The sequence below is a fragment of the Lygodium microphyllum genome, chromosome 21 (genome assembly GCF_053477565.2).
Source record: "Lygodium microphyllum isolate KBCC chromosome 21, Lygodium_microphyllum_v1.1.10, whole genome shotgun sequence".
Taxonomy (NCBI): Eukaryota; Viridiplantae; Streptophyta; class Polypodiopsida; order Schizaeales; family Lygodiaceae; genus Lygodium; species Lygodium microphyllum.
The window spans coordinates 113,903,829-113,916,696 of record NC_141155.1 but is presented as its reverse complement, the minus strand read 5'-3'; the positions used below and the strand labels follow the sequence as shown (position 1 = coordinate 113,916,696).

The following is a 12,868-nucleotide window of genomic DNA, read 5'->3' as shown; positions in this document are numbered from 1 at the left end:
CTTTACGCATCATTCTTAATTAAGGGTTAGGTCATCGAAAGTGTTGGGCAAACATACACTAGGCACACAATTCACGAAGTGCCCAAGATGCACTCATATCTCACAAAGAGAACCTCTCATAATTAAAATCATCACCACCTTAGAAAGCAAGAAACCCTAGGACATGGTCACAACACCATAGTACAACAAAGACACACAGCAAGATCTTGTGCCTTAGGGCGCTAATTATAGGAACTGATTGGCTTTCTTTATGGTGCTACCTTCTAAGAACTTCTCTGTAAGGCCTTCGTGGGCTCAAAAAAAGCTCTCATTCCACCTACCTTGAGGATAGACATCATGATCAATTGTAGCTTCTAGAGCTTCAGTCTTGGTGTACCAATACCAATCAATAGGGTATCAAATTTAGAAAGTAGGTTATATAAATTAGGATCGTACACAAGACACACCACACTCTAGAGTTGCATCACCAATTTCAATTATCACTTGGGACTAAGAGACTCCATTATAAGACCATAAGAATCAGTAATAAGGGCCACATTTGCATATGCTTAAAATCCTATTAGCCCACTATGTTAGAGTACACAACAATAAAGAAAGAGTCGTTAATTGAAGGACGAGTTAGAAGATTCAAGTGTGGCCCTAGGTAGCTTCCAAGAGGTACACTAGCAAATTGTAATCAATAAGTGCAAAATATCAAAATTAGATCCAATTGGGAGAAGCAAGGTCACACTAGCTAAATTGACAAATTGGACCATAACCTCTCAACATGAGGAGAACATGCAATGAGAGATGGATGACATTAGGAAGCTACTACAAAATGTAAGTCTCACAAGATCTTCAAGTGACTCGATCTTTCATTGATTTAGTGCAACATAGATTGAGTTAAACTCATGCCCTTCATATTGGAATGCATGTAGCAAATTCTCTACTTGTAGAACTTGGTGCCATGCCCAGTTCAAGAAAGGATTTCCTTAGTTCCCAAGAAAATATATAAGTTTAGAGCTAGGGATGATTGTACAACTTCCTAAAGTAATTCGAAGTATATACAACATATAATCTCACCTCCAACTCAAACAAGACTCACTTCTTCGAACTTTTCTGGAGTGATAAAGAAATAACATGGTTCACAAAGTTATACACTAACAAGAAACATCTCTTTCCTTATTGTGGATTTGTTCGTCATGCATTTCATAAATTCCATTTATGGAGATAACCTCATCGCACAACTTATAAACTTGAGAGAGAGAGAGAGAGAGAGCATATGCATATATCTTCAGGGTTCGGAGCCTATATAATCCCAAGTATTTTCATACTAAAAATATGTCACTTGGTATTGCTTTCTAACTGACAGGCTTTGTTTGATCTAAATGTTTATTTAACATTATGTCAACATGATGTGAATATCCTTGTTCCGCATCTATCCGAAGTGTTCTTCAATAGTACATGATTCAAACCATGGCAAGGTATATCCTTGTTACGACAAAATAAAAAAACAGAAGCATCAATGTAGAAGATGCATTTTTGAGATGAGAGCATAGGAGAAGAAAATCGTAAGGTTTTGTGGTTGCCATTGGGATTGGAGTGGCACATCGTGTGCTGAAACTATCCGTTTCAAGGAAAATGATGTTGCTCGTTCCAAACATTTCAAACTGATGTACAAACTCTCTCTACTGGTCACACAAACAATCCATTCAGGCTAGGATTTGTCATGACTCACGATAATAAAATTTGCAAACATGCTTCCAATCCACTCAAAACCAACAAATTCCAACTTACTGCATCATTTTGGAATACTGATTGAGACTCACGACAGCTCACAAGCTGGAAGAACAATAATCGAATCCCATGGGATGGTGAACACCATTGGCAATGATGTCAATCAAAACTTGATGATCTGGCATCTCCAAAAACTCGGTTAGGAGAGAGTTAGCCTTCTGTGAATCCTCCAAAGCTTATTAAGAGCTAACTCATTCATAAGAAATTTCATTTTAGAAAAAAAAAAAAAAAACAGGAAGCATCTAGAATACTCCATCCCAGAAACTTCATTGGAACCAGGATTTAAAGTCTCTGCTGCTCCATACATGGAAAATGCAGAGGCACAACAGAGCATCCTTTCTTTGCTATTGTAAGTATAGGGCAGATACACCAGCAGAGGCATTGGTGAGGCTACTGAGAAACCTTCACCCGCATGTAAGACACTACTAATACAGAACCCTTCCAAGTTTAATGTATGACTCAGCAGTCGTGTTCATTTAAAGATGGCCATCGTAGCAGTCAATCATACAGGATACAATGCATAAGATGTGCCAAGACTTGGAAAAGAATCAGTAGAATACAATTAAATAACACAAAATTCCATGCAAAACTTCAGTACAGTGAGCTGAAGTTTTCGACAGAAGCAGACTGTTCTAGCAAAAATGCAGCTTGGAAGCAATCTGCAGCATCTGAAGCCCTTCCTCCAAGTTTGTGTACCATCCCTAGATTGTACCAGGCAGTATGATTTGTTGGATCAAGATTAAGTGCATCAGTTAAAAGACTTCTAGCAACAGGCAAGGAATTTCCACCAGTTCGTCGCAGTAATGCTCCCTTTGAGACTTTACTTGGGACATGGTCAGGGTCAACTGCAAGCCCATTGTCATAGGCAGTTGCAGCTTCACGTAATCGCCCACGAGCTTCATGCAAATTTCCTGGATATGAATCAACAGAACCCTTATCAATCTGATCAATGAACGAATTATCCATCCAACTTGTGCATCCTGAATTTCAGAAGAGTCCCGAAATATTAGATTGACTAATAAAATGCAACATCTTCTAAACACAAACACAGGAAAGTTGGTTTGAAAGTGCCATAATCTTCTTATCAATAAATCGTAACTGCCCAATCATTTGAAAGCACCCTCAAGGTAAAGAAGAGAATAAATGGGATCATCGGAACAGCTAGAGACTAGAATACTCTTTGAAATATTGCAGGCAAGTTCAATAAACAACTCACTTTAATGCCATGAAACACCATAGATGGGGTCATCAGAAAACATAGTGGCTATGATAATAATTGATTGATTGTGGCCAAGGTCAGTAGAATGATGACTCGTTTTAATGCCACAAAACACCATACAGGCATCTACGATATCTGGAGACAAATCCAAACTGTAGGAGATGAGGACCTAAGGACAACTGCAGTATCTTGGATGGCCTTGTTTAGTAACATCCTGGACTACAAATTCCTCTTGATAATCCATCACAGCTTGTTTTTGCATACCTTTTGATCCATTTTCTTTCTTTTCAAGTTCCGTAGCTTTTACTTGGACAGTACTACAGACTACCGGTTCCCTCAGGAAGGGCATAAGTTTCCTAGGAAAGAGAATGTTTGACACTTATCACAGTTCTAACTGCACAATTGTGGTTGGACTTCCACCATCGAGGTGCACTTCACAGCCCAGATTCAGTATTACCAAATCAAAACGATGGATCCATAATCTGCATGCAGCTCCATTTTCATAAGTAACTAGACTCCTCATGACTGCTTACAATTCTCAGGCTACAGAAGAGTAAAAACAAGTCATTGTAGATGTTGTCCACGAGGTAAAATTTTAGACTACGTTAACAGGAGTTCAAAACAGGCACAGAATAATAGGCACTTTTCTTAGATTCTACATTAGTTTACTACAACTGAACTTAAATATGATTTTTCATTTTAAAAATAGTTTTTGGCTGTAAGAAAGAAGGCAAACAGACCAATAGCATGCCATGTTGCTGCAGAATGTAACTTCAGTGCTTGAGCTTTCTCCAAGCATACTTCAGCATCATGCCACAGGGCTAAGCTTGTGTATATCCCAGCCAGATCTTGCCAGACTTCCACCTCAGCCACCTTCATTTCTTGAACCTACTCCCCATCCAAAAAAAAGGGATTATCCCTCTCTCTCTCTCTCTCTCTCTCTCTCTCTCTCTCTCTCTCTCACACACACACACACATATAATAGGTGATTGTATTAATTATTCTGAACACAAAGTACAACAGTCCCAAGAGAACTATAAGTAAGACAAAGAGACTGAAGAAATAACAGCATGCCAAGAAGCCAAATCATCCCTTGAAATGAGGCTTGCATATTGTATGATAATAAACACCAAATGTAGGAGACCTCTCAAGCAGCCAATGTGATTGTGCACTTTGGAATGGGAATGAAAAATGAACCCATTCCGGATAATCCAATTATGCCAGCAGCCCCAACACAAAAGGTGGAAAACAATTATCACATTTGGGTTTGTCAAGAACCCAATCTTGTGGATGCATGGATGCCCGGCAAAATATCCCCAAAACTTGAACAATCGAGACCATATATACGTTGCCACCGGGCAAGAGAGAAATTGACATTGCAAGTCTCAAGATGTTTGACAAAGAGGCTAGCTAGCTCGTGGCTTTTCATGGTTGTCTTTGTAGGAATAAATTTAGCCATTTTTGTCAATTGGTGGACCACAACCTGGATTCATCATGACCTTGATTTATACAGGGTAATCCTACTATAAAATCCATAGAAATGCTACTCCACTTTCTATTGGGAATTTGTAAAGGATGTAATATCTCCACTTGTCTGTGGCATTTAGCTTTATTGAGCTAACATTGGGGGCACTCACGCACATAAGACTCAACCATAGTCTTAATATGTGGCCAATAAAAGTGATAAGTGACCAACACTAAAGTTCGGTGTATGTCAACCGGTTACCATTAGATACGGATAGCTTCTGAAAATGTCTCAAAAAATGCATTTTGAACACAAAAGTGGACAATGACATCCTTACTTATGGTAAGTCATCGGAGGAACATGTGAAACATTTGTGCATTGTCTTATATCCCTTAAGACAAGAGCAATTGTTTGCAAAACTATCAAAGTGCAAATTTTTTAGCATGCAATTGTTATATCTTGGTCATATCATCTCGATTGATGAGTATTACTACAACACACTGCATTTTCAGCATCAACTACATTTACAGCATCAGAAATTACATTTTCAGTATCCTCATCATCTTCTTGCATTGCTTGTATACCTTGCAAACCTATAAATAGTAGCATGTGTTGGATCCCCAACAAGCTACCACTTTCTCTTCATAATATCAATAATCTCCTCATGAAATTCCCACTTAGCAATGCCAAGAATTTCACCCAATGTGAATTCCACTTCACTATTTAAAATCCGCTCTTCCAAAACTTTTTTCAACTCAATAGCTATCTAAATATCAAATTGCAATTTGTACCTTGTTGCTTACCTTTGACTTTACCATGATCTTGCTTCTTTCCTTTTGATACATCTTCCATAGACTGCTCCTTGACAAGAGGTACCACTCCCTTTTGCTGCCCTCTATGATGTCCCTAGATTCCCATCATCCCGATTCCTCTTTTCCTCTACAATAACCTTGGTATTTTAGGTTTTGGCCAAATATGCATACACAAAAAGAAAGAATCAACTAGAGCATCCCATCCTATTATTTCCCAAATACAATTCCCTGCCTTGTTCAACTCATCTCTAGGAATCTTCCATTTCTCTGTAGTATGCATCACATGTGACCAAGGTTTTGTTTTCTTGCCAAACAGAGTCTCACATCCGAAATCCTTCCTGGAAATATTCTCTATCTACAAGCCAAAGGTTGCAACCTCGACTGCAGCATATTCATTGTTAACAGTCATTTCATCTATCAATTACTGCATACCGCACTTTCCAAAATTTGGATTGATTAGTAATCTAATTTCACACATGAATTTTTTCATCTTTGAAGAAAAACTAATTTTTATCCAAAGCATCCTTATATGTTTCACAATCTCTATATTCATGCTCCGTACTATCCCACCAAATACATATGCACACAAAGTCTTTACGAGTCTGAAACTTCGGTCTTGAAGACTACTAGAATTTGCCAATTCTATGGGTAGTACCCAATGTTTTAGTCTTGAGTTAGAGCTCGGTCTATCTTAGTGTACCTTTCATTCTCATTCTTTCAATTCAACAAGTACACTCTACTCTTTTGCTTCAGCACACTCTCATTGTCTCTCTTCTCTCTCCTCCATAGCTGGCTGTCATTTTCCAACATTTGGTATCAGATCAAGGTTCTACACACGGATTCAATTCAGCCATCGTCAACTAGTGCTGCCCCGCATAAGGTCCTGTGCTGTCAACCAACTCTCTGCCCAAGGAAGAGAAGGACAAGCTGCTGCTGTTTTCAGCCTGCACAGCCCTACACATAGTCTCGTATGCAGCCCGCACATAGCCTAAGAAGCTACTGTTTTGGAGGAGCTGCTACTGTTTTCAGCTCCACTCCTTATTTTCTCACCTCTACCCGCCATATTCTCAACCTTGCTTGTGACTTTCTACAAACCCTAAAAAGTGCAAAAACCTAATTTCAAAGTGAGGTTTTTTCAAAATTTCTGCGATTTCCCATCCATTTTGCCCATCTCTTTCCGGATCTCAATTCATGCTGCCCAAAATTTGGGGCTTTTGTCAATTTTCACTCCCGGAGTTTAAATTGACAACCAATTCGAAGAAATTTCACAATTTCTTTGACATTCCCGAGGCTTTTGCCCAATTTGTAGTCCACATGCGAATCTTCATTGGAAACACCAACATTGCACAATTTCATCAACATTTGTGCAAGAAATTTAGGGCTTTTGTCCTAGAGGCTCTAGCACGCATCACGAGGTAGATTCTAGTTTTTGCTCACTGTTGGCACCACCCAAGGTGACATTACTGTAGAAATTCAAGCTGTAAGGTACAAATTTCTTCAATTTCTTTGAAATTTTAGAAAAAAATTTGAAGCTTTTATCCAAAAGGCATTGCAAGGCAGCAAAAAAATGGTACAATAGTATTTAATTGCTGTTACAATTAGATTGAGCATAAATTTTCGAAAAAAAATCAGCAATTTTGGTAAGAATCAACATTTAGTTGCTTTAGTTTGTACTTTTGATTATGCACATTACAAGGCAGGTGTGGTACTACAGTGCATTGCTGTTATATCTTGGCTAAGTGTTGCTTTGGGTCAAATTGAGCACACTTTGGCATTTATGTGACAGTTTGGTACTTGTTGCATAATCCCAAGGGGATTTTAGGTACTTTGAGGAGTATAATCTATACTTCAGCAAAGAAGTATTTGGCTGCAGATTTTTGTCCATTACTGACAATATGGCACGTCAAGGGACTAATGATCAGAGCAACATCCTTAGTGTCCTCACTCAGGAGAACAAACTTGATGGATCAAAATACCCATTGTGGAGTTTTATGGTCCGCAACCTTCTTGTAGCAAAGGACTTGTGGGACTATGTTACAGGTGATTTATAGCGACCAAGAGATCTTGCACCTCAACGTAACGCTAGAGAAGAGACTGCTAGTGCTACTACCCCTCCCCCCTCCTACCAAGGATCAGAGGAGATGGGACTCAAAAGATGCATAGGCACTTTCTTTAGTTGCCTTGTCAGTGAAAAGATCGATCATTCCATACATCCGATCTTGTAATACCTCAAAATCAGTATGGGATGTACTTGAGCATATGTTGGCAGCACATAACGAGGCTAGAATATCTTATTTCTGTAGAGAGTTGGTAAATGTAAACATAGATGAGGATGATAGCATGACAGATCACCTTACTCACATACAAGATTTGCGCAAGCAACTACTCACTGTGGATGAAATTATTTAGGATGTTGAATTGGTAAACATCACACTGAACTCTTTTCCAAAGTCGTATCTTGGTTTCCACACCTCTTTGATGTTGTCTTTGAGAGAGGAGGCAACATCCCCTTATATTTGTGGAGTTGAAAGGCTTCTTGTTGCAAGAGTAACAAACTTGAAAGAATGTTGCATTGCATTCAGGAGATGTGGCTATGCTTTCCAAGTTCAAAGGCAAAGGAAAAGTCAAGCAAAATGCAAAAAATCAACAAAAGGGTGATGCTGGATAGCCATCAAATAAGGCTATCCAAGACATAGAAAAGTCTAAAAAGAAGGGAAAATTTCATTATTGCAAGAAGCTAGGTCACTATATTTATGAATGCTGTAAGAGATTAGCCCAAGAGAAGAAAAATGACTTTGGTTTGGCTGTCCAAGAGACATTAGCCAGCAAATCTACTAATGTTGATACTTCAACCAACTTTGTGGAGGAGGACTATGCATTTCTGGCTTGCAGTTATGATTCTTCAATGGCTGACTTAACATTTAATGTTGTTGAAATGCAACAAACATGGTATTTTGATAGTGGAACTTCAAAGCACATCACTTCTACAAAGTGTTTATTTTCCTCTTTGCATTCAGCCCCTCCTAGGAAGCATGTTATATGTGTGAACAACAACAATTATGATGTTTATGGCATTCGGACAGTCACTATTACTATTGTAGATGGTTTTGACTTCATGTCTCAAGATGTCTTGTTTGTGCTTGGTATTACAAAGAACTTGTTGTCTATCTTTGCTTTTAACAAGCATGGCTTTTAAGTCATCTTTGAGGATCACAAATGCATTGTTAGAGACAGGGAGATGGATTATGCACTTTTGACTGTTTGGGACCCTGTATAAGGGTTTGTTTTTGTTGGATACCTATGGTGCACAATCTCATGCTATGCACAATGCGGAGCTATGGTATGCCCGCTATGGGCATATGAGTTTTGGGAGTTTGATGACCCTTCAAAGGTGTCATATGGTAGATCCATTGCCTTCAGTGGAGACTCCACCTCATGCACGCAAGGGATGTATTTTGGGCAAGATGCACAGATTTTCCTTCAAAAAGAATGGTGCATTACATGTTGTCTGAAAATTGCAGCTTATTCAATATGATGTTTGTGGTCCCATGAGGACACGTGCATTTGGAGGTTCATCTTGACTTTGTTATATTTATTGATGAATACTCTTGACATACATGGGTGTATAGGTTGAAAGCAAAATCTAATGTGTTTATGCATTTTAAACATCTTGTTGCAAAGCTTGAGATTGAAACTAGCTTGAAAGTGCACACATTTCGCATGAATAGAGGGGGGGAGTACATGTCTCGTGCTTTTGAGACATATTTGTTTGATCATGGCATTACACATCAAGCCACTGTAAGAATATCTTCTCAATAGAATGGTGTTGCTGAAAGGAAGAATCACTCTTACGGAGATGATTCGTTGTATGCTCAAAAGCAAGGGGCTGCCTCATAAATTTTGATTAGAAGGCCTTCAATGTGCAAATCATGTGCTAAATCATGAACCCACTAAGGCACTGAAGACAATCACCCCATTTGAAGCTTGGCACAACAAGAAACCCAAGGTTGACTACTTTCGGGTGTTTGGTTGCATAGCCTATGCCCATGTTCTAAAAGAGCTTCATGGAAAGCTTGATAACAAGGTTGTAAAATGCATATTTACTAGCTATAGTTCAGAAAGCAAGGGCCATCGCCTATACAACCCACGCACAAAGAAAGTTTTTGTCAATAGGGATGTCATATTTGCTGAAAATGTTGCATTTTCACATGATCAGTTTCAAATGCCAACCACCCATGACATTATGATGTCTTTGAGGGTCTCTTGCCACTTTCTTTGGAGTTTGTGCCTACTATAAATGGCTGGACAGACATAATACAGCAAGTTGTTGCTGCACCATATGCGCCTGAACAGCAAGATACTGACGATGGTTTGCCACATGCTATGGAAGATGCACTACAGCATCAAAGGGCTGCTGTAAATGCAGCAAAAATAGCCCTACAATGGCTATTACAAACTCTCCAGGAGAGTAAAACGAATGCTCCTTTAGCTCAACACACTAGAAGGGCTGCTTAACATGAAGCACATGATGCAAGGGTAGCCCATTTGGCTGATTTTACGGAAGTAGTTGATTGTGATGAGCATATATTTATGAGCTCACTCTTGGATGATGTTGAACCTACTTCCTTGGACAAAGCTCAACAAGATGTGGATACAAGCCGTGCAAGTTGAGTTGGACTCTATTGCCACTAACTCTACATGGGATCTTGTGGATTCACCACTTGGCAAGAAGGCCATTGGCACAAATAGGTTTTTAAACTCAAAGGCAAGTTTAATGGTACCATTGATAAGTATAAAGCACATTCGGTAGCAAAAGGCGATGCACAGAAGAAAGGTATAGATTATGAAGAGACTCTTGCTCCTACACCTGCCGTATGAGTATGGTGAGATGTGTAATTGCTATGGCTGAAAATTATGGTTAGAAGGTACATCACTTGGACATTAAGACAATATTCTTGAATAAGGATTTATATAAGGATATTTATGTGATGCATATTGTTTCTTTCTGGGCAATTCATTCATTTCATGGCTAAGCAAGAAACAACATACATTGGCTACCTCGTACTATGAGGCTGAGTATAGGGCAACCTTCACGACAACAATGGAATGTGTATGGTTGCACAGATTGTTGGTTGATCTACATTTACCATTGGAGGGTCCTATACTCATTCTTACTGACAGTCAAAGTGCTATTGCAATGGCACGAAATCTTGTCTTTCATACTCACACGAAACATATTGACGTGCATTATCATTATGTTAGAGAGATGCTATGCAAGAGAGATCAATTTAATGTATATTCCTACATAGGAAAATGTTACAAACATTTTCACAAAGGCACTATCTCGTGAGAAGTTTGAGGCTTTTTGTGAGTCCTTAAACTTGCTATCCTTTGGTGATTGATCATTCTTATACTTTACCACATTGGTACTACAGGGGGGGTATTAGAATTTGCCAATTCTATGGGCAATGCCCAATGTTTTAGTCTTAAGTTCTTTTTCAATTCTTAGTGTTAACACAACTAAAGTTACAAGTTGTATCACCACTCTTAGAGTTAGAGTTAGAGCCAATTAACTCTAGTTGAGTTAGAGCTAAGTCTATCTTAGACCTATCTTGTACCTTTCACTCCCAGCAAGTACACTCTACTCTTTTGCTTTAGCACACTCTCATTGTCTCTCTTTTCTCTCCTCCATAGCTCGCTATCATTTTCCAACAAAGATCACTCCTTTTCTTTCAATTTTGCAAATTTCAGCTATAAGCCTTGCATACCTTTCACTAACTCATCTGTTATATTATATCCTTCATCAGAGTCACAATAGTGACCGGCTATTTACCTATTTGCTCAGTTGCCTTATTTGTAAGTGAAGGAATACCACCAATGTCCATCTTTGCCCTTTTCCTTTGTCGCTTCACCATCATAGACACAACATCTTTAACATCTTTCTAATCTGACTTAAATCATTGCTTTGTGATTTCAAAGCAACTCAAGGCTCAATTGTAGTGCAGAGTCCGCTAACTAAATAAACAACTCAATCTTTTTGGATTCAAGAGATTGCTACACTGTGTAATCCAACTAGGCATATCTCTGCTCAAATCCACAAGGCAACTATGCTATAGCCACCCCTTTGTTGGACTTCGCAACCCACTCCAAGAAGGTTTTCTTGTGACTAGCCTTGCATCTTCTATAAGGTATTCTTCTTTTAGTGCTTTCTTAAAATCATCCCATGTGGCTTGAGTTTCTGAGCTACAACTCGCACAAAATAGTGACCCATTTGATTTGCAAACATCCCAAAGAAATGCAATTTTTCTACATAGACCTTCAAATACTTTGATACATTCCTACCATCAAACTATTTCACTTTATTTCTACAACTCGCAATGTTTTTGTCACAATTGATTCGAGCTTAGAAACAACCTATTGTTGCTGCTATTGTTGTTGTTATTGTTATCATTGCTGTTGTACCTACTACTATTATTGCCGCTACTATTGTTGTTGCAAATACTTATTGAAGGTCTAAAGCAATTGCCTTGTGTCATTTGATTGCACTATATTATCCACCATCTTGTAGAACTCTTCCTTTGGCCTTTCACGTCGGGTTCACCAAAGATGTCAGGGGAATTCACCCGTATATGGCCAAAAGTCATAGGGACTCAAGGAAATAGAGCTCAGAGCAGGGAGAAACAAGTTTCAGACTTGTAACAAACAAGGGAAGAAATGATAGTTATGAGACAAGGGTTCAAGAAGTAGAGCCCAAAATTCTTTTGTATTTCATAGAAGCCTTCAAGATTCATAAATATGAATCATAACCAAAATATACATCAATTATGGGATTCACATTTCATCATGGACATGGTCAATATCAATCAAATTCCATATATATCATTATGGTTATGAGAAGACAACATACAATCCTTTCATGCTTCAAAAACAGTCCTTAGAACAGTCCAGTTCTATAATAGCCCATATACATACAAAAATCCCTACATAACAACAAGATCAACCCACCAAATCTTTCCAAATCCTTGATTTTATCGTCAAGACAGTATACATACAAGAAGACTTCAAAACAGTCCACTTGATCTTCTCTAAACAAGGCATTCATGAGCATGTAACTGTAAGAGAACATGAATAACACAATGCTACCCTATTTCCCTATGTATACAACAGTGTATTACAACAGTGAATCTTCATATATCCAACCAAAAGCATCCCCTTTCAAATCTTAAGTATAGCACAAAGCTTAACTTCATTCATGCAATGTATGCCCTATAGTATACCTATATTTCAGCCTTGATGTGTGCTCCTGGCCAAGGGCAACCTTCACATATGCAATCTCCTCCAAAATCCACATGGGCCTGTTAAGCTAAAACTTTATTACCCAATGAGTAGCTCTTTAAAACAGCCCCAAAATAGTGAAAAAATGCTTGGATAATGCTGAAAATTGGGTCTAGAAGGCTATCACTTAACACAAATACCCGTGCAAACTAAGAAAAACGTTTTTTGGGCCGGGTCCATTTTTCCGATCAGGGAACAGCAAATTGCTGCTGGCGGCAGCCATTTGGGGGCCTTAGCAGGTAAGTGATAGCAGGAGGAATG

The 12,868-nt window shown here is 38.7% G+C and overlaps 1 protein-coding gene across 2 annotated transcripts in view; it reads right to left on the bottom strand.

Moving 5' to 3' along the window:
* Nucleotides 1-1,949: 1,949 nt before the first annotated feature.
* The window catches only part of NPG1 (tetratricopeptide repeat (TPR)-containing protein), a 38,985-nt gene continuing 28,066 nt past the window's right edge, over nucleotides 1,950-12,868 (bottom strand). The window contains exons 5-6 of one of the 2 annotated variants that reach the window (XM_087662323.1): nucleotides 3,736-3,883; nucleotides 1,950-2,687 (exon numbers count right to left, since the gene is read on the bottom strand). In XM_087662323.1, coding sequence (XP_087518449.1) covers nucleotides 2,368-2,687; nucleotides 3,736-3,883 — 468 coding nt within the window. In that variant the 3' untranslated portion in view covers nucleotides 1,950-2,367. Of the gene's footprint in view, nucleotides 2,688-3,735; nucleotides 3,884-12,868 lie in introns of those variants that run through there. The other variant, XM_087662324.1, reaches the window with a different exon arrangement.